At 43.3% G+C, this 23564-nt stretch overlaps 1 protein-coding gene across 4 annotated transcripts in view; it reads left to right on the plus strand.

Annotated features, from left to right (window-relative positions):
* Positions 1-10039: 10039 nt before the first annotated feature.
* Positions 10040-23564, plus strand: part of reln (reelin) — a 146366-nt gene continuing 132841 nt past the window's right edge. For 3 of the 4 annotated variants that reach the window (XM_057348039.1, XM_057348037.1, XM_057348038.1), the window contains exon 1: positions 10040-10403. In XM_057348039.1, the coding sequence (XP_057204022.1) occupies positions 10157-10403 (247 nt within the window). In that variant the 5' untranslated portion in view covers positions 10040-10156. The remainder of the gene's footprint in view (positions 10404-23564) is intronic. The other variant, XM_057348040.1, reaches the window with a different exon arrangement.

Consider the following 23564-nt stretch of genomic DNA (forward strand, 5'->3'; position numbering starts at 1 on the left):
ATGTCGAGGATAATCATCAGCCTAAGCACTCTCATTCGATGGTGCGTTGTGCTACATCTTCGCCAGACAGGTAAAACTGCAGAGCCGATCTCCTCCCCGGGGGTCCCCCCCACGGCGAGGGATCCATACTGCCAGCCATCGAACCACCCCCAGGAGGTCGATGAAGCAGAACGTACCCCTAGCCTCCCTGTCGGTCCCTAGGAGCTTGACAAGAGCTTGCCAAACCGTCATGGTGACTACGGGATACGGTCCGTCTCGGCTACGCGATCCAACTCCCCGGACGCCCGCCCAAGTTTCGGGGCATCCTCTTAACCTCAGCAGAGGCAAGGATGCCCCGTGCTTCGGGCCGAGGTCGCCACCCCTCTGGTGAGGAAGCGATCGTGCTCGTCTCTCTAGCCGAGATGTTCAACGGGTTACAGCCCGTACTTCATCGTCCCCAAAAGAGCGGGGGTCGCTAGATCTGCGTACCCTGAACAGGCACCTACTCAAGCTGCCGTTCAGGATGCTCACGCAGAAGCGCATCCTGGCATCTGTCAGATGTCAAGATGGATTCATGGCAATCAACCTGAAGGACGCTTACTCTCATGTCTCTTTCTCCCTCGTCATCGCCCGTTCCTACGGTTCGCTTTCGAGGGTCAGGCATATTAGTACAGAGTCCTCCCCTTCGGTCTGTCCCTGTCCCCACGAGTCTTCACGAAGATCGTGGAAGCCGCCCTCACTCCCCTCAGGGAGAGAGGTGTGCGGGTACTAAACTATCTCGACGACTGGCTCGTTTGACACAATCGTGAGATCTGTTATGTACACACAGGGACCTAGTGCTTCGGCACCTAGATCGATTGGGACCACAGGTCAACCGAAAAGGAGCAAGCTCTCCTCTGTGCAGAGCATCCTCTTTTTTGGTATGGAACTCAACTCTGTCTCCATTACAGCGCGACTGCGCTCAGTCAGTGTTGAACTGCCTGGAATATTTCAAGCATCAGCGGGGGAGGCTCCTGGGACATGGCATCCTCGACGGTGGTGATCCCCTCAGGTTGATGCACATGAGACCGCTCCAACACTGGCTACAGAGTCGAGTTCCCTGGAGAGCGTGGCACACCGGCAGCAGGCGGATGGTGATTACGTTTTTCTGCCGACGCACCCTAACCCCTTGGTCTTCAATGACTTTCTACGACGGGGGTCCTCTCGGGCAGGTCGAGACGCGTCAGGGTCGACAGACCCTCCCTGCAGGGTTGGGGTGCCGTGTGCAAGGGCACGCAGTGTCGGGGCGATGACGGGCCCCCGCCTGCGCAGGCATATCAAATTGCCTAGAGTTGTTGGATGTGCTACCCGCACTGAAGGGGTTACAACCTCTCGTGCAGAACAAGCACGTGCTGGTCCGGTCGGACGCAACTGCCGTAGCTATTTAACCGCCAGGGTGGCGTTCGCTTATGGCAGCTAACACGACTCGCCCGACGCCTCCTCCTGTGGAGTCCGCAGGGCCACACATATCCCAGGTGACCTGAACCAGACAGCCGATGTGCTCTCTCTCAGTTGACGCCTCGCGGAGAGTGGCGACTCCACCCCCGCGTAGCCAGCTCATTGGGAGAGGGTGTGCGGGTACTAAACTATCTCGACGACTGGCTCATTTGACACACTCGTGAGATCTGTTATGTACACACAGGGACCTAGTGCTTCGGCACCTAGATCGATTGGGACCACAGGTCAACCGAAAAGGAGCAAGCTCTCCTCTGTGCAGAGCATCCTCTTTTTTGGTATGGAACTCGAAGAGAAGAACCGCGGAGTTGCTTGATCAAGTGGGTGCGGTCCTTCCAGAGACTCGAGAATAATCTCTCCCCTTCCACACTGAACGTGTATGTAGCCGCTGTTGCCGCTCATCAAGACCCAGTTGCTGGTAGTCTCTAGGACAGCAAAACCTGATCATTTGGTTCCTAAGGGGCGAGGGAAGGCTACCACCTCACACACGCTCCGTACCCTCTTACGACCTTGATGCGGTCCTGGAGCCCCTCGGAGATGCCGCTCTTTCTCACTTCACGATGAAGACGGCTCTCGGGAGGACACTCAAGAGGGTAGCGGACCTACAAGCATTCTCCGTGTCCACAGATTGCCTAGAACTCGGACCCGGTTATTCTCACGCTATCCAGAGACCCCGGCCCGGCTACGTGCCCAAAGTTCCCACCACTCCCCCGAGACACCAGGTGGTGAACTTACAGGCGCTCCCCACCGGGGAGGAAGACCCAACCCCATCCGTGTTGTGTCCAGTACGCGCATTGCGCCTCTGCTTGGACCGCACGCAGAGCCGCAGAAGCTCTGAGCTGTTTTGGAGATCAGCAGGGAGGGCTGTCTCAAACAGAGATTGGCGCATTGGATCATGGACGCCGTCACTATGGCGTACCTGTCCTAGTTCGCCTACGCCCACTGGGTGAGAGCTCTCTCCACACGGAGTACAGCCTCCTCGTGGGCACTGGCTCGAGGCGCCTCTCTGGCAGACATCTGCAGAGCTGCGGGTTGGGCTACACCCATCACCTTCGCGAGGTCCTACAGTCTTCGCGTAAAACCGGTCGGCGAGTCTTGCGGGCATCAGGCAAGACCGGCGACCAGTAGGGTGTACGCCTATGACAGTACCTTACCCTAGGGGGTCAGCGTACTACTAGCCTCCCTTCTTCCCCCACTGGGTGAAGAACAGGCACTCCATCCATCACTAGCAAGCACCTCCTGTGGGCGGGCTGGGCAGAGCAGCCCTGCCCCTTAGGCCGGGTATCACCTGAGTTATTCGCAACATAGCTCTAACCAGACCTATTGCTACCAGACGTTGCAACCCCCCAGCAGGGCGGTTCCGTCTGATGTATCCTCATGCTGGTTCCCACCTTGGTAACCCATGACCTCCTTAGGTGGACCTCCACCTCGCGGTTAACTCCTTCAGTCCGCACTTTCTTCCCATGAGTTCTCCCCCATCGGTGAGACCATGTTGGTATCTCCACTAGTCTCCTCCCTGTGGTAGGAAGTGGTCTCTGTAGCGCATCCCCCGCTTGAGGAAGTAGCACTTACCCAGTGGCCTTACGGTTCCGGGAGGCTTCTAGCTGTTAGAGAAACAAGGCCGCCGCCTGTGAGGCCGAAGGTAGGGGCCTTCCCATCTTTCAAGAAAGCTCTGGGACCTCCTACCTACCCACTGGTAGGTTACAATTTCGAGGTAGCATCACGGCTGACACGCTCAGGCCAGTCACCGTCGCTTCGTTGAGATTGTGACAGGGCACAGTGTTATGGCGTTTTCCAATGGAACCCCATCTGTCGGTTCGACACAACGTCGAGAGACCGGCAGAAAGGGAACGTCTCGGTTACGTTTGTAACCTCGGTTCCCTGATGGAGGGAACGAGACGTTGTGTCCTCTTGCCACAACACGTGCTGTCCACTGCAGCAGTCGTGAGAGGTCTCAGGCTCCTCAGAACTAAGGTGAATGAATGAGGCACGCCGTCTCCCTTTTATACCCGGATATCCATGGGCGGAGTCCGGCATGCAAATTTCAATCGCCAATTTTCATTGGCCTTTTCTAAGAAGTCGGAAGTGATTGGTTCTCAAGGACGAACCCCATCTGTCGGTTCGACACAACGTCTCGTTCCCTCCATCAGGGAACCGAGGTTACAAACGTAACCGAGACGTTCCCTGATGGAGGGAACGAGACGTTGTGTCCTTCTTGCCACAGTGCTGGTCACCCGCCGCAGCGGTCAAGGGATGCTCAGGCTCCTCAGACCAAAAGGTGAATGAATGCAGCACGCCATCTCCCTTTTATACATGGATATCCGGGGGTGGAGTCCGGCATGCAAATTTCATTCGCCAATTTGATTGGCCTTTTCTAAACTAGTCAGAAGTTGATCGGTTCTCAAGAGCGAACCCCATCTGTCGGCTCGACGCAACGTCTCGTTCCCTCCATCAGGGAACTGAGGTTACATCAGTAACCATGGTTTTTTGGTTTTAACTGTAGTAAAACCATGGTAAATTTTCGTAAGGGGAGGTAATCATGTCAGTTTGTCTATGAATCCATTGAATGAGTGCGTACAGGTCGTCCAGGTTCCTTGCGTTAAAGTTGACTTTTTCAAACACAATCGTGGTCCTAGACAGTGAGTGACCTTACATGTTCAAATTGAATCAGATTGTTTACCTAGCTACCTAGCATTAGTAATACAGTAAGGGGCATCTTTCTGCCTCCACCTAAGCTCCGCCCACAAAAATGCATCACAATGTTTACTTACAGAAAAGGCGTCTATAATTTTTGCCGTTTTGACTGGCTGGCTAACATTTATTATGGAATCTAGAAAGACTGGCGTCATCTGTGCTGTTAGCGGCTGCCATACTGTGGATGAGGGACAAAGTTAACATTTCCCCACTTTAACTGAGACTCGCATCTAATCTGCTTTTAAAAGCATGAATTCGTGGTGTAGTTCATGATCCAGCACTCCACAGACTTTCACACTGTATGTTTTAAAATATGTGAACACCACTTGATTAACTTGGGTTAATGAATTAAGAGAGTGAAATTAAAAGACCATGTTCATTCTACAACAAAATGATGAATAATGTTGTAACGGAACACTCTGAAGGCAGATGGTAAGTAACTTTAGATGGCTTGATGGTTGCAGGAGATCGTGAAATCAGGGCTGGTGAATCAGTAGTGAGGATGGTGACTGGAGGCGAGGATGACGGGACCAGAAGACGACTCTGACGAACACACAGAAGAGGACACTGAAGACGGACAAGGAAGACGATAAGACTGAAGACTTTCGACGAGGAATAATACAGGTAGTTAACAAGGTGAGTATCACAGGTTTGAGTCTGTATACGCAAGCAAGACCAGACGATGACTGAGCGTTGGCAGAGTGTCTTTATGCTGGTGCTGATGAGAGGCAGGTGCAGGTGGTGGAGGTATGGTGAGAGAGCCTGGTGTCTCCGTCACAAATGTTCATAATGAATTGGATTTTTATTCTAACGTTTAGCAACCCAAATTATATGTCATTAAAGCAATAAGCCCCGCGAAGCAGTGGGTTACAGTGCATTTTATAACATTTAAGGGAGTTGTGGCACGACGCGAAGCAGAGTCATTAAACCCTCTCAGCTGTTATAAAATGCACTGTAACCCACTGCTTCACACAGCTTATTGCATTTATTAAACGCTTATTCCATATGCATAGCAAGGTTTCATGAAATAAAGTAAATAAAATTATATTGAGGCTATGTGATGCGGTCAGCCATTATAAATCAGGGTATTTTATAACAGATTAGAACTCGGCTCAGCCAATCAGAATCAAGGACCAGAACTGACCGTTTTATAATAATAATTTGACTTAATGTGATATTTCAGGCCATCTCTTTATTTCATCCTTCCAATGGCGGATGTGCTAAATATTTACTATTACATTGTTTTTAATAAAGTTTTGTACGTGCTGCCAATACAATGTTTCGAACCTGCCAGTTAATGAAACGCAAGTCTCACACATTTAAAGTATGTCAGATGATTTACTTCCGCGTTAAAAAATAAGGTTGACAGACAACTTCAGATTAGGTAAACAACACTGTTTCTCGGTAATTGATCATCAGCCAAAATTATTTCACAGCTTTTATTAGGAAAGAAAAGGCTGATCCAGGCCTGCTTGAGAAAATGGACGTGTGGCATGAGAGTGTGTAACAACAGAGTCAATGGAGATTTCAGAACTTCTTTACTTCTGTTAGTTCTGATGAGAAACATTAACTATAGGAAATTATATTTAATTGATGGATGCTTGTCTAAAAGTTATGCATTGTGCTTTTAGGAGACAATACAGTACTTTTTTACTGTAACATAAAGCATTTCTAATAGTATTCATATTATTTAAGTATGACAGTATGTTGTTTAGTTTTACAGCAATTTTGACAGCTCTACTACTGCTGTTACTGGGACTGTAAATAGTACGAAGCAAAACTATATGAACTGGCGATCTGTCCGGTGTCCTAGCCCTCACCATAGTAGGAGAAATGGGGGGGATATTGATATTACACCACCGGCACGAGAGTCGCGCTCTCTGACAAGGATTGAGGTAATAATGTGTTTATTAAAGAAATAAAGCATGAAAACCTATTTGTGTACACCCTAAAAAAAAACAATATCAAGAATTTCTAAACCTATGGGCGACTATTTAAAACGAATTGATTTCAACCTACATTTGAAATGCTGGAAAATTGAAAAGTTAATATGTATGTTTTGATCTTTGATCTTTCTTTTTTTTCTTGCTTAGTGTATGCTTGTTAATGACAACATTAAAGGATGATAATATATTTTTTGTCAGGACCACTATCGTCAAATATGTAACAATAGCATATATTTAATGTTGGCGGAATGAAACTTTTCTGGGCAAACTCTCCGCCCGTCCATGCAGCCTTGCATGGACATAGCGGGAGTGCAGCAATACATGTCCCCCCACCTGGGGAACCAGGACAGTTCATGATGCATAACAGGATTAAATTAAACAAGAGCTGCAAGCAGCACCACCGGGGCCAAGCCCACACTTTGCCAAGCATACCCACCACACCCAGCCCACACTTCCCCCACATACCCACACACAGCCCACACTTCCCCCAGTGTACCCACACTTCCGCCAGTGTACCCACAGCATAACCACACGTCCCCCAGTGTACCCAAACTTCCGCCAGTGTACCCACAGCATAACCACATGTCCCCCAGTATGCCCACAGCATGCCCACATACAGCCCACACTTCCCCCAGTATGCCCACAGCATGCCCACACTTCTCCCAGTGTACCCACAGCATGCCCACACCATCCCATACTTCCCCCAGTATGCCNTCCCCCAGTATGCCCACAGCATGCCCACATACAGCCCACACTTCCCCCAGTATGCCCACAGCATGCCCACACTTCTCCCAGTGTACCCACAGCATGCCCACACCATCCCATACTTCCCCCAGTATGCCCACACTTCCCCCAGTGTACCCACAGCATGCCCACACAGGTCGAGAAGAATAGGTGACAACAAAGTAAAACCGCACAATTTACATAAAAGTATGTAATACGGCCACAGCATGCAAAGACTCCACGCCGGTGATCCCACAACCGGACTGCTGAGCAAAGCTGATAGAGGTGTAAGTAGCGATATGTAACAATAACCAAAGTTGCAGGTATGAGAGCGCACAGCCACAAGAACAATATGTACGTGAAACACGGATATGTTTAAACAACAGCTGAGAATGTGATCACAATGTACACTTCATACCTGCCCCCTGACGCGACTGCAATGAGACAGTAGAGCAAAAGTAACAGAAATACGGTGTACAGGGGACAATGAAAGAAAAAATATCATTTTGTACTTACCTTGTTTCTGTTTGAATATATTTACATGTATTATAAACCGCTTTAAGTTGCTCTACATACATCGCACTTTATTTTATTTCATTACTAAAATGACATCACATTTCGTTTGTTTACATACTTGCACTATTTTTGAACAAACTTGCAAATTGAAATGTATAAATGTGCATCACGAGGTTCGAACCAGCGACCCGAGACTTGCAATTTATCAGTTGTGCCACTCAGTTGGCGTGCTCGACCCAGCAGCGTTTAAGGGTTATAAGCAATTAAAGCATCATATCTCATGAGCGCTAGGTGGCGCTGTCTTGAAACTTCAAGGGTACGTTTGGGACTATAAGTTGGTAACGCGTGTCAAATTTGGTGCCGATATAACATACCGTTCAAAAGATATCACGATTGATGACAAATTTCAAAATGGCGGACAGGCCGATCATCCAATTGTGACAGAATCGTAATCGTACGATCCGGCATGACACGAGGAATCACAGAGAGACACAGAGATCTTAGTGTAACGGATGGAATGCGATGAGCACGACGAGTGCGTGACGTGTGCCGAGTACAATTTTTGTACATCAATGGGTTCAAGTTACAGCCGTTTGAAAAGTGCATTTTTGAACTGCTGGTGGCGCTATAGAGTGAGTGCTAGAGACCCCATACTTGGTTCATAGGGCTACCATAGACTACCATTGGTTAAGAATAATAATAATACTGACAAGAACAATAGAGGCCATAGCCCCTTCGGGGGTTGGCCCCTAATGATCCGACAGATACAGGCAGAAATAGAGGATGGAGATGGGGATGGAGGTGGGTCTTGAGTGCAGCACGATTAAGCAGCTGATAAGGAGCAAAGAAATGAAACTTAAATAGGACGCAGTCTAGTATGTGTTGTATGACTACTGGTTAACGTTGATCAGCTGCACCTGATGTGATCAGCTGACTCAAGCTAGACTCACGTGACCTGCCAGAACTGATGCTACGCTTGATATATAGGAAAATATTCGGCCGATATGTAACTATTGGAAAATCCCAAAGAGCAGGCATCAGCGAGCAAAGTTTGTATTCCATTCATATTCCATTTTTGTTTGTGATGTTGCTGCATCCACTCACCAAAATAAAATTTTAATATATTTACGGTAGGAAATTTACAAAATATATTCATGGAAGGTGATCTTAACGTTATATCCTCATGATTTTTGGCAGAAAAGAAAAATGGATCATTTTGACCCATACAGTGTGTTGTTGGCTATTGCTACAAATATACCCGTGCTACTTATGACTGGTCCAGGGTCACAAACATCAACTGAATATGAAATCATATTGAAATTTATGGTTGAAATCAAACTTTACAAACATTATCTTATACATATAAGACTTTAGCCTTGTTATCACAGACTGGGTCACAAATCTCCTCATACAAAGGTTTTATACCACATGAAGACAATTTTAAGTATCCCTTTTAAAATGTATGCTTTATTTTCTTATTTAAATGTCTCTTGATGGCATTGTCACACACTGAAAAAACAGACGAGGAAGCAAAAACAGTAAGATGTAAACATTGGTCCAGAATCACTTCTGGTTTGAATTTTATTGATTTTATTTCTTTCATATACAGTATAATTCAATCTTATTCGTTAAACATATTTATTCGATTATAAATGTTCTGTTGGTTGTATTTTGTTCAAACACTTGTGTGTTAAAATACTGAAACAGGAAGTTGTTCTGGGCCAGCGTTGGGTGCATGTTTTTATGAAGTGGTCTATATGAAGATTAGAGGTCAATATAATCAAACAATAAAGTGAAAATCATTCTTGACATCATTACAAAACACAACATTCAAAATAAAAGACAGAACATTTCGCTGATAGGGATCAGACTTGTTGTTAAGAGTTTTCAATCAACGGCGCTTTAAGAATGACATATACTGTAAGGCTTTCAATGATTCAGCTTTAGCATTGTGTATGAAATGAGCTAGAAATATTATAACATAAGGTTTTATGATACAGAATGTATTCCTGCAGGTGCAGGGCATAAATTCATGATTTATGTGTAAATTGTTATTTTTTTCTTCCCAAAACGAAATATCGCAGATCTATATTCAAGTATTAGGCTTGTCTTGACAATTCAGATGGCTGGATACATTTTAAACAGATGGAGAAAGTGTGAAGCGTGTGTGTGGGGGGGGCTGTCACAAACTGCTCATGTTTTTCAGACAGGACGGTTCATATAAAGGAGAACGAGAGGTGAGAGAATGAACTGGAAAAGCAAATTAATCACAAGAAACAAACAAATGAAAGTGAGCACAAAGAGCCACAGCGAGAGATAGCGGAGGGTCCTTTCGGAGAGGATGGGGGAGAGAGAGAGGAGGAGGAGGAGGTGCCGGTGGGGAGGTGTGATCTTTGGGTGGAAAAGCAGGGAATCGGCTCTGGGGGTGGTGGATGGGGGGTGTTGGAGGGAGACAAAGAAGGCTTGAATGAGTGGAAAAGCTGTTTCAACGGGAAGCACTGAGAGGACCAAAGACCGATAAATCACAGACACAGAGACATATTAGAGTGATTGACACAAACCAGGGCGGGAGCAAAGACATGAAAGAGAAATGAGGCGTGTTTTATAGTGCACGCATGAGAGCGAGAGCGAGAGAGAGGGAGAGACCTGGGAGGGACATGGGAGGAGAGACAGAGAGAGAGAGGGAGGGCTAAGAAGTATTTAAGTGGTGGAGCGGGGCGGCACATAAGGCTCTGAACACCCCGCGTATGAAGGGTGGACAGACGCACATCACAGTGTACCTGTGAGAACCCGCTCACCTGCGAATGCGCGCTGACATGCTGTGGGCCGCTGCCCTGGCGTGTGCCCTGCTGGCTGTGGTGTCGGGGGGCGGCACGGATTCAGGAGGCATTCCGACCAGCTTCTACCCCCGCTTCAACCCCTTCTTCTTCCTGTGCACCCACCACGGCGAGCCGGAGGGGCCGGCGGGGGCCGAGGGAGGAGGCGAGGTGCTGCTCACCTTTCAGATAAACGGAAACCCCTCTGCGTACATCCCGGGACAGGAATATCAGGGTAAGTCCCTGATTTGACCCTTAAGCATTTCTCTGATCTGCGCTCGTGTACCATACCTTTCCAAGAACCAAGTACTTGATTACGGTCTGTTTTACAGAAAATATAGCCACAGCAATTTAGAACTCGTCTGCCTTTCCGCTAGAGAAAAGAAAGAAGGACTGTAAAAGTGTGTGTGTGTGTGTGTTTATGTAAGAGTATTGATGTGAGGTTGAACTTCCAGATCTTCTGTGCTGTGTGATCCCAGTGCTCATGTGTGGGCGCTTTATCCTGAAGCCAAAACCACACGAACATCCACAGCAACTCCAAAGAGCACAACAGGTGCAACTCGCTCGCTCGCTCTCTCTCTGTGTGTGTGTGTGTGTGTGTGTGTGTGTGTGTGAATAAACATGAACAGACAACATGGAGGTAAATATGAGAAATAAAGAATTCAATCACCGTTGAAGAGTCGCCATGACATCAAATATGAACTTGTTCAGTTTGAGAACTCTTTCAGCAGTCATGAGACTAGGAAGAGAGTTTTTTCTCACAGCCGAGATCTGCATTTGCTTTGCTGAAAAAAATCTGGTTTCGATGTAGTGGAAGAGCTGGCGCTCAGAACAGAAGCGCGAGGTCTTGTGTTCTCTGCTTTATCTTCTGTATGCAGACCGGTGAGATCTACAGGGACATGATCATGTGTGTGCGTGTGTTTGGCAGGATTCTCTCAGATTATTGGTAAATTTTAAAGACAAAGAGAAAAATCATTTCGTAACGAGACAATTGTGGTAAGAATGACAGTGAGATGGGCAGGCCAGGATTGGTTATCGAAATCATAGAGAAATAAGCAAACAATGCTGCTGATGAAAGTAAGTGCTCATTTTCATCCTTCAACGTTTAGAGGCAGGACAGAGTTTAGTCATCAATGTCTTTTGACCTGCGGACCACCCTGATGTCCACCTAGCAACATGATCACTACATTACAGTACAAATATCTACCCGGCCGAATGGTTATTTTGTGTTAGAAAGAGATGTGCGTCGCATTAATGGTGATCGCTGGAGCTGTCCGTCGTTCACGAAGGAAGGTCACTGCTCCGTATTTCAATTCTGAGGAAGGGGGTGGACTTCTCATATACCACCCGCGAAACACTGGGCTCAGATCACACCCTCTGACTTCCTTTTCACCTAAAATCATCACTGAGGCAGACAATCGTGCAGATGTCATGTGAGAGAAGGTTTCTAAATGGTTCTTTGTCAGGCTGCGTGGTTCTATAAGGACTGGAAGGTTGATCGGGAAAGCATCAACTGTTCTTCTGTGGCTTTAGAAGAGTGTAGAGCAGATCTTTGAATGATCAGAGATGTTCCGTAGCTCTCTCAGATGACCCTCAGGACAGCCGTCAGATAAAGTGATGTACTAACGGCCGTCTCATGTGTGACACCAACGTGATTTAAACGATCCCTACTGCCATCAGACTTCATTGATCTCCGATCACACGACCAGGTCATTGTCATGTTCACGATTGTCAAGTGCAGAAAAACACAAATCAGCCGCGAAGAAAAGCAATTGAAACACTTGAACACGGAGTCGTACCGACCAACATGTGCTGAGAGAGTTTTGTAAAACGCATTTCAGATGACCGTGTGCCTTCCTGGACAAATGAAGTTCAGATTGCACATTTGTGAGGTGTTAAATAACGAGTGCACGCACAAATGAGTTCACTCCAGCTATGTGGCGATGCTTCATGAATTGCTCTGCAGGTCATTGTGGTGGTTTTCTGCATAATGTGATAGCTGTTTAATTCGTGCAAGGCCGCGGCTGACGGCTGCCTGCTTGGCTCCTAATGTGACAGTGAAACACGGCTCAGAATGAATCCGTCGCATCTGGCCATGGGCTTCACCCTGGATAGTCATGATGGCAGTCTAACATGCCAGAGAGATGCTCGTGCCGTGCCAGGTAGTCATTAAACTCCATACGAAACGGCAACACAATGATGCCAGCGTGCACAGAAAGCTGCCAGCCATCTGCGGGTGCCTGGACTATCAAGGCCACCGATAACTATCGCAAACCCGCAAGGTCAAATTCTTTCTAATGAGCAAACGATAGATAGACACGTGACTTTTTCAAAGTGATTCCGGATGTGAAGCCGGTGCTCGTTTTACACAGCCACTGATATTAGTTTCAGACCTCACATGAGTGTACGGATGTTTGTGCGCGTCTGCCTTCCGCTCGTTCAGAATAGATCCAGATATCAACGAAAAAACCCTTCCAAATTTCCACAAATTGTTTTCAAAATAGTTTGATCATCATTGCAGTTCAATCGATAAACACTGTTATGTTGTGGCGGTGTGATGTTTTTTAACAGTATTATTTATAGATTTTTGTTTAACACAATAATCAGTTGAATGCATTCGATAATGTTATAGTTATTCTCAAAATATATCACCGCAAAGGCAAAACAGCATCGTTTATTGAATTGTTTATTGCAAAAACGATATACTGTATATTTGATACAAACGGGCCTAATAAATCAGTCGACGTGTCTTTCTCCATATCCATTACGGCAAGACTTTTACAACAGTCTAATATGAATCACTGCTGTATTCTACTGGTCTGATTTTCTGTGTTCATGATGCTAATGCTGAGCAGTGATCCAGGTCTACTAAACCTCATACTTTTGCTTTAAAGTTATCATTCTGTGTCTTCTAAAATCCACATATTGCATCATTTGTGTACACTTTTTTTGAAGACAAAACAAAACCAGTGTGGTTTATTACAACGAAAGTCAAGCCTGCTTTGATCAGAATACAAATGATCTGCTACACTCGTTCTAACATGTCAAACGTCTGGAACCTGGAGCTCTTTAAGAGCACAATGATTTATTTCCTATTGTTTTATACAGAGATATATCCTAAACCAAGGACGCACACACACACACCAAACGTTTGTCTTTAACAAGGCACAGCGCTCTTATATTTACTTTATAATAAGTCATTATCAGCAAATGATGTCTTAAATGCAACATTTTCACATGAATTTCATTTTGTTTATTGGCGTTGCACAGCAGTAAATGTCAATGTTTCATGAAAAGGGTTTGGGGGGAACCTTGTTTGGAGGACACCTGCGTCTTTCTGAAGCCTGAATGAAAACACCAGGCCTCCCTCCTGTTTTCCTTTGGCATCTTTCTTTAATCTGAGCCCGGGGCAGTGTGTGTCAGCTGAGCTGATAACATTGATCCATTAACCCCCGCAGAACACAGCAGCAGAACTCAACACAGCCGTTAGAAGCACTACACGTTTCGCTCTTTTATTTGACTTGAGATGTGGATGGAGGCCAGTCAGCGAGAAATGAGCGGAGCAACATTTACAGCCATCAGCCGCTCACTGACAACCATTGTAATTCCTCAAACTCTTCGGTATCAACCGATCATGAATATGTTAAACGCTCTCTCATTTGTTTGGATGACAGAGCCGGCTGAATGAATAAGTGTGCAGAGATGAGCCGCTCAGACAGATGAATAACAGACAGAAAGAGAATATTGTTATTTATTCATATTCGGTGTGGGGATGTTAGCAGAACATTCTGAATTCCTTATCTGCAGAGGTGGGTAGTAACGCGCTACATTTACTTCGTTACATTTACTTGATTAACATTTTGGAAAATATGTACTTTTTAAGTAAAATTGAAAGTGTGAACTTTTACTCTTACTCGAGTAAATTTCTCATAGAAAATCTGTACTTTTACTTCGTTACATAACTTACATTGCGTGACGTTCCTTTGTTCCTTCATTTTAAAATATGCTTTTTAAAACGCGTTGTTTATTTCAAGGTTGTCGTCTCTTTTTACGGGCATTCCCGAGTGATCGATTCTTTTGAGTCGATTCTTTTGAAAGCATTAATTGAACAATGGGCAAAACCATTTGAATAGGCTAATGAATCAGTTCAAATGATTTGTTCAGTTCGCAGCACGATCTGAATCATCTGAAGCAGGATTACTCACTCCTCGTAGCGCGAAACTTATGAACACGCAGAACACAAAGAGCGTTGGATGAAGTGGATATTAATCTATATCTATACAATCAAAACTGCAAATGTGTCATATTGTTTGCCAGCAATGATAAATGCCGGCCATATGCGCGCACCCGCGCGACCTGTTCGTCAGACACAGCAACATGCGCGTCACCTGTCAGACACAGAGACGTGGGCTTGCAGAAATATACATTTGAAGAACAGAAGGAAGAAAACTTGTTGATGGGCGTGTGGTTCACTGTTTACTGTTTGTTTACAAGTAAGAGCGTTTCACAACACACACGTGACACAACACGAGAAAACATGAACTTTGTTCAGAAATGTGTATTTCATTTAAGAGAGCACTGCAGATGTTCTAGATCATCTTAGGAAATGCTCTGAGTTTAGTTCATGCTTTAGTTTGACATGGTCTATTATTCTAAATAAGTTGTGTAAACTACATTGACATCAGGACTAGATGAAATTTACAGAAATGCTTGTCTCTTCTGTGTTTGTCTATTCTTTAGTCTCTCTAGTATATTGCAAAGATATTTGCTTATGATAATTAAAAATATTGATTAAAATGTAATATTAAAATATTGGCGTTAATATTAATTTTATGTAGTAGGCCTATATAATCAGATACAAAGTAACTAAGTAACTAGCTACTTGAGTAGTTTTTTCATTGCATACTTTTTTACTTTTACTCAAGTAGTTTTTAAAATAGTGACTTTTACTTTTACTTGAGTAACAATTTCTCTAGTTACTTGTACTTTTACTTGAGTAAAGATTTTGGCTACTCTACCCACCTCTGCTTATCTGTCGTACTAGTTTGGGTAGCAGTTTACTTACAGAGGCTATTTCTTTAGCTTAAAGTTAAGTGTCGTTGCTCTCTTGAAAGCCATTAATGAACGATTTAACAAGCTGTTGTCTTGTTTTCTGCTCCATCGGTCGGTCTCAGTTAGGGATGTGCCTGAATTCCAGTATGTTCTTCACCAAGACACAGACAATTGCTTGAAAACAAATAACAAATTCTTCCGAATAATGGGAATATGATATTGTACTCCACTGACACACAAATCAACACCTGTAATCCATCAGTGGCCATTATGTAATGTAGGAATCAGGTCAGAGGTCAGACAGGAGAAACATCCAAGCAAACAACAACAAGATACAAGCAACATGAACACATTTAAGCTGAGACAGACCTTCATTCGCGGAAATGTTTTAAGATATAGAGAAATTGAGAAATTTGAGACTACATGCCCAGCGGCTATTTATGTACTCAATCGAGAGAAAAATGCATCCGGTTCATGGGTGAATCACTTGTTTGAGTCCGTTTATTTCAGTGAATTGAAGAACTCTTTTGAGAAAACCAAATGATTTGATTCTTGAGTCCAGCACACTGATCCTGTTTTAGCTCATTCCCACGTGTCTCTTACTGAAGCTGCTGTGTAAAACAAGAAGAACAACATTATTAACATTAAGACATTAATAATAGTTATATAGCTTTAAATGCAGAAAAGTTTCCATAGTTCAGTGATTCTCTGTTTCGCGAAACCATCGTTCCAACAAACATCTTTTTTTATAAAAAATTAAAATGCTGAAATATGGAGATACAAGGTTTTGGAAGGACAGCAGTGATATACAAATTACATTTGATGTATTTTATTGTGTCAGAAGAATTTTTGAGAAGTGAGCATGTGCACAGACCAATGGGCTCCTTGAGCCTGGGAAAATCCACGGGTGGAGTGATGCAAGAGGAAACTTGTGAATGAATAAAGCATCTTGAAATAAATTAACTGAGAACAAAAACATGATAACAAAAGTAATGTTGAGATGCAATGTACGTTTTTTAACAGCAATAATCTGAGATTAATTCTATTTGAACGGATGAATAGTGGATGCCATTACTCCACCACCTGTGTGATGTCATCAGCTAGATTGTTGAAGGTGGTTCAATCGACGGGTATGCGATGTTTTCAGGAAACCGTGTTGACTAGCTAGTTAGTTTCTCTAACGATGCATCGTACTATGGTGGTTAAGCAGCGAGTAACGTTGTTGCTCGGGAAACGCCTGTCTCCCACTAAACAGGCAATAATTATTATGCATAATAATCATCCCACTATATATTATGTTCTTTTAGAATTATTTTAAAGGAGTCATATTGCGTGAATACGTGTTTTTCTGTGTCTTTGGTGTGTTATAAGTTGCCCATGCGACACGTAAAATTGCAGAAATGAAAGTGTGGGAACAAAATATGCATTCTATGTAAAAGCGAATGCTCACCTAGACCTGCCTGAAACGCCTCGTGTAACCACACCCCCACAAATCTACATCAGTTGGTGGTCTGATTTGACTAAGACTGCCCAGATGTATACGCAAGTGAGGTGGGTGTACCTGTCAGTACAATTGAAGAGGAACCTGATGTTCCAAATATGGTCAGAGGCGTCACATTTCCTTCATACGCTTGCAGTATTCCACCAATCACTGCGCACTGGTTAACTGGCCAATCACAGCACACCTCGCTTTTCAGAGCCATGAGCTTTGTTAAAAAATGTGCGTGTTTCAGAGAGGCGGAGCAAAGAGGAGATACAAACATGCACGGTATGTGGAAAATACAGCGTTTTTCAACCTTAAATCCTGTTTACACATTGCATTACATCTAAAACAAACCATAATATTCCTTTTAGCCGTGTCATATGACCTCTTTAATATTTAGATCTATATTAAGGGAATTTTATATTTAAATGCAATGATTGGACAACATTTGTATGGTCCTGCACCAAACTTGTTCCTGGGGACCCACTGCTCTGCACATTTTGCATATCGTCGCTGTCGGGCAGAATCCTCGTATCTCCAAAACCATTATTTTTCAGGAAGTTATTAAACGAAGAAAAAACGGCATATTTTTTGAGTTATTAAACATTGTATCGTTAAAGCTGGTATTATACCTTACATTGCTATCATATACTGTTGTGTACCAACATTAACACAACATTTCCCCAAAACCATGTTTAATCGGAGATACAAGGTTTATAATTTGGGAGCAGGGAGATACGAGATTACGCTGTCATTGATAAGAATGGTACGGACACAGACGTCGCTGCTGCCAGCAGTGTTCATCAAAGTCTGCGGTCGCGTTGAGCCTTTTGACAAGAGACGAGGCTTTAAGAGCTAATGAAAGCTAATGATTGTGGTTACATACATCTTCCTATAACTCTATTTTAAACGTTAGAGCTATGAGTGATGCAATACCAAAATAAAACGTTAAACAGGCTGTCTAATATAGGAGGAAATTAATCTGCACGCAAATAAAGTCGGCGGTCGCGTTGAGCCTCTTGACAAGAGAAAAGGCTTCAATAGTTAACCAAAGCTAATGACTGTGGTTACATACATCTTCCTAAAGTCTATTTTAAAGGTTTAAGAACTATAAGTGATGTAATACAAAAAACGATGAGCTGACTAGGCTGTCTAACAGGCGGAAATTAGCCGAATCTGCTCTCAAATTTACCTTTGTGGCTCACGGGCTTCCTTCTGCACCGAAGCATTACAGCTATCGATTTTTAACAAAACAGACCTACTCAAATGTATCTAACCTAACTATTTTCACTCGTTATTGTCTAAAAAACTTTCAATCAGGAGACGCTCCCGCGGAGTGAAGAAGAGGTGGAGTTACGAGACTTCTCAGACAGTTGAAGTGTCCAATGGAGTTAAGAGATTTGCTCTCAAGCTATTTTCAACACTTTAGATTGGTTAATAATTTGTAAAAATAACAGACCCACATGGGGACTGACCAATAGCATCGATTTGTGAAAAAATATGAAATTGACCAAATTTGGACATAGGAGGTTTCCGCCCGACAACGACGATATCTGCTTTATATTACACACTTGACTCAAATCATCAGCTCATTAAGGGAGAGATCCGTGAAGCGTGCCGGTTCAGGGACACATGTAAAATGTGCAGAGCAGTGGGTCCCCAGGAACAGGTTTGGGAACCACTGCCCCTGAATACATACTGTATATTTGCATATTTAGACCATGCGATCAGGATGTGTAGAAACTCTCAACCAGCATAACACAAAATGTGTCGGGAAAGAATCGCCTACTCAGTCTTTAGGGCATAGTTTCCAAAATGGGGGTTCGCAGAAGCAATGGCAGGGGGTTCATAAGCAGGGTCAGATAATAATGGCGGCTTTGGGCAAAATTGCCACCAAGATGAACAAAATGCACAAAATAGAAGATAAAAAGAAACTGTTTGTCTGCGTAGTATAAAATGATGATTACAATATCAAGAGCAATAATAACAGTTATTTAAATACTTTAAATCTTGTAGTTCTCTCTACTGGGGGCCTGCTTCTATATTGATGCCATGTGATATGCTCTTCTGACTCAACTCAGTTTAAAGATAAAGGAAACGGCCTTAAGCGTCGCTTTTGGCCTTTTTAAAATCATTTATATTTTCATACTTAGCATTTAAAATGACATTAATCCTAAACATTATGTATTATGTATGCCATGTCAGATGCAGTTTATTCTTCTTATTGGTAGAATTCAGTATTTGAAATAAAAGACAATGCATTAACTGTTAATAAGGTTATTGTAAAATTGCTCTTATAACGATATAAAAAGATAAAATAACAGTTGTAAATAACTGTAGATTGTAGATTAAATGTTTTACAATAATCTGGTGTTTGGGAAACCGTGTATTACGTAAAAGACAAAAAGTAATGTTATTTGTTTAAACTGCTGTTGGACGAGGAATAAAACAAAAATAAATCCATGTTTTTTTGTCTATTAATGGTTAATAAATGAAAATCTGTAGTAAATAAATAAATAACAGAATCAGTTTTATGCCTATGCTCTTTGTTTTAAATAGTTTTATTACTTTAAAAGTATTGTAACCATGTTTTTTGGTGGATTGCCATTTTGTATAACCATAGTTTTATGGTTCATGTTGTGGTTTTCCTACAAATACCACAGTAAAATCATGGTAAATGTTCATAAGTGATCAGCATTCTTTCAGGAAAGGACGTCTTTGCAGACCTACATTACGTTTATTTGAGATGATCTCTGTGGGTTCAGCGACTAGCGAGATTTGAAACTGAAACCCAATCGATAGTCGTTCTCTATAATGACAGAAGAATAAATCATGTTAAACACTATATCCATGTGCTGGATGTACCGGGGAGAGAACTGGATGATGCTATAGGATCTTCTTGCAGAGGAATGCAGATTTCTTTCTTTCTTGATTTAGTTGTTGTGAAAGAGTGGAATATAGATAATGTGCACTGTTGAGCTCATGAAAACTGCAGTTTGAAGAAGGGGCCGGGCCTTGAGCAAGGCAGGTGAAACCTATTTACTATTCTCTTTCATCTCTGTATGTGCTTTTGTTTCATATACGGCTCTTTTCCTCTTAGGAATCCTGTTTTTCAGATGTATTCCCCCTTTTTTGCAATAACAATTGGTTAACGACAACAATATGCAACTGTTTTTAACCGGTGACAACTCACGATTTACAATAAAAAGGTGGTTACGTGACGTTTTTTGCCGAGGTGATGCAATTGATCCAGTTTAGTTGAGATTTGTGCTACAACAGGCACTGTGAGAAACACGTCAAAGCAATGGGCCATGAGTTTCTCACAATGAACTTTCCACAGTATGTTTATGGAAGACATTTGAAACGTGTTCTGGGTGTCCGTGAGGAATACATGGAGCTCTGGAGGAGGAAATGATCTAGCTGTGTGGGAGTATGAAGGTCCGTCAGGGGTGGAACTGTCATCATTTAGACATTTCCTGTTTTCTGTGAGAGCCGTTGTTTCATTAACAGGTGGAATCAGTGAAAGGGACTTTCTTTATGTTTGGCTTTCTGTCTGAGTATCTGCGGTTGCATTGCTTGGTTTAAGCTGGAGCTGAAGGCACGTGGAAGTGGTTACCGTCTTCTCGCTGAGTACGGACATTCACGCCTGCGCTGACAGATGGAGTGATATTTTTTCCACACATAAATGCTTGTTAGTTTTGTCATTTTTTGATCACAAGAAGAAAGAAAAGCAACAGAAGAGTGAAAAGTAGATTGGGTGGTTTTCAGTCGAGTTATTTGCATAGTTCATTTCCAGCACAGCAAGAGCTCCGCTTATCACTGTTCCAGAATCCTCTTGCCTCCATCAGCGGCGTGCTGTGGGAGCGTAAACACAGAACATTTCACAGCGCTAACACTTAAGTAACTGTCACTGTCTCTAGCAGCACACAGACCGTTTAGTTTCAATTGAAGGAAAACTGACAACTGAGCCTACATACTGTATACACTGTAACCCTAACACTGCATCTCCCTGATTGTGCTACATGGGCATGTGAAGAACAAAACAAGAAGTCAGTTCATTTATTAAGAATAATTTATTAGTTATTGACATATGGCCATAGGGAGATCAGGAGAATTCCCTGTGGGCCGGTGTTCTAAAGAGGATCTGTGCTGCCTGCTCACTTCCCAAACAAAACAGAAGATTAAAACTGGATTTGGATACTAGGTATATAGCATTTTACTAGATTACAGTAGATCTTTCTATAAGGACAATAAAATGTGCTTTTCTGATTCTTTTTGTAAAGCAGCTTTAAAACAATGCACTATTGTAAAAAGGTGCTATATAAATATATTTCGATTGAAATTTAATAATTATCTCCACTTGACATAAAATGAACAATTCTTTGAGCAAAAATATGAAAATCTGGCCACATGCCAAAACCATCGTTTCTACAGTTAAAAGTCTCTCGTTCTTGGGTCACATTTTAGTTTGAACTTTCATTAACCTTCATGTTTTATCAGATAAATAGATAAGGGAAGCTAAGGGCCCTATTTCAACAAGCTAAGCGCATAGTCTAAAGCGCAGGGCATAAGTGCACTTAGGGAGTGTCCGAATCCACTTTTGCTTGTTTAAGGATGAAAAAAACCTCTTGCTTGTTTAAGGATGAAAAAAAACGATGCATTTGCTATTTAAACAACACGGCGCAGGATGTGAAAATGAAAACTGCGTCAGGCTGAAACAAGTAAAAAACACTTGGGTCGCGCCTGCTGCTGTATTGCGCCAGGTGAATGATAGGGCCCTAAATTATTTCCAGATTATCATGTGTAGCCATGCTATTCCAGTATAGCTACATCTTTTGTCAAATATCTGTATTTGTTGCTTACTTGATTATTATTATTATTTGAAACATATGTACGTTTGGTTTTGGAAGGGCTGACTAATGGGATTAAATGAATCTCTGAATTAGTGAAAGACAGGGGGCCTATGACTTATCCCTGTGGCACTCCACACTTGACTTGTGGGGCCTCATTTATAAAATGTTGTGTAGATACTGTCCTAAACATGTGCGTACATGTTCAGTCTTAATAGTTAATTGTAAACAAACTTGGCTTGCAGTGCTCGAAGAGAACTTAATCTGAGGCTGGGTTTGAGCTCTGAGTTTAACCCCCCTTAGAAAAGAACTTGTGCAGTGAAGGAGGAGATGGGAAGGAGAAAGAATGATGGATGAATTGTCACTGGGAAGGTGCAGAGACGGTCGCGTATACGTATGATTGACAGGACTGATTGACGCTTCTCCTCAACCTACACTTTAGAACGTAACTTAAAAATTCCCAGTAGGTAGGTTAAATGATACAGTCTGTACTCTTATACTAATGTAATACTGTGTCATAAAAATATGGGCAGTGTGTCGAATAATCCTTCAGGGGTCCATCATTTACCAGCCATGCATGCAACAAAGGCAAGTTTGTTGAGAAATGTTAAATATCTATCATCTATCAAGAGGTTAGGAGCATCATTAAAACAAATTTGTTACTCAGGCACCCGACCTGTTAACGTTTGATAGAGCAATAGAGCATGTTTGACAGCAACAGGCCCTTGCAACAACAGATGGCACAGCCAGCAGGGCATGGAGGTGCTTGAGGGTTATGCAAGAGAATCATCTCAGTTTGATAATTCCTATCCAGCTGTCAAATGCATGCAGAAACGCATCCCATCTTTCACACCATTGATTGAAATGGTACAGACTGGGGACTTACAGCACAGGTTCAGGAACATTCACTCGAGTGGGGAAGTGGCTCTTTGATACTGGCCCGATCGGGGAAACAGATGGTCAGAGAGTTGCTGCTTATGGCCTCTTCCTATTTCCGGACTCTCAGGGCTACACAAGGTTTCCAGTGGGATATGTCAAATGCAGCTCAGATGGCAAACCTCCTACTGAGATGCATTTCTTTCCTGCAGCAAGCGTCTGTGGTTTTTGATATAATCGGAGTTGAAAATATGGCACTGTGGCTTTGATGGTTAATCACGTTTAAAAAAATGCGCATAGGCTACAGTTGTTTGCTTCCATCTTCATATTCATCAGTCCCACATCATCTATGTCGCCTACCCATACTAATTGCAAACTACAGTGAGGTTTCCTCCCACTTATCTACCTTATTTCTCCGATCTTTCCCCTTCGTTGTCTTGCTCAATGATGATCAAAAAGAAGAAAACCATATGCACTGTGGAAAATGCTATTCAAAACTCACTGACTAGGAGTGAACTGTCACAAACAAATGTCCGACCAGAAAGGTTTCACATTCACTGCTCGCTGGCAGGCATTGTTTCATTGCCATTCTGTTGCCACTTTGGGTGAGGTAATGCATAGCCTTGCCAACTGCCCTTGCTTCCCTCTTTAGCTCATGCGTCTGGTGTTCAGGCCACCAGGTGCTGTTCAAATCATATAGAGCCATTTGTGTCTGGACCAACATCAATGGCTCTCCGTCTGGATGACGAATCTCCCTACCACCTAGCATTTTCTGAAAATGCTGGATAAAAACAAGAAGAAGCTGTGCCTATATTATCCCTATGCTTTGTCCCGTTTTGAGTTCTTCCGCTAGAGAAAATAAACCCTACACTTAATGTCAGTCCATCCGGGCATGTTTTCCAGACCTGAGGTTTATCAATACTTCAGTAGGAGTGTGGCAGTGAGTGTTGCTAATGAGGCGTACTACGTCGTGCCATCTATATTGTATGACGGACAGGACGCAGTGGAGGGAGCGATGGAATGAAGAATGGGTAGATGGACAGTACTAGAAATGAAAGAGAAAATGCCATGGTATTATCTTTATATGAAACGGGCTTGTCTCTCACAACAACAGCTCCCTGCAATCTCCCTAGCA

Source organism: Triplophysa rosa, linkage group LG12 (assembly GCF_024868665.1).
Source record: "Triplophysa rosa linkage group LG12, Trosa_1v2, whole genome shotgun sequence".
Classification (NCBI taxonomy): Eukaryota; Metazoa; Chordata; class Actinopteri; order Cypriniformes; family Nemacheilidae; genus Triplophysa; species Triplophysa rosa.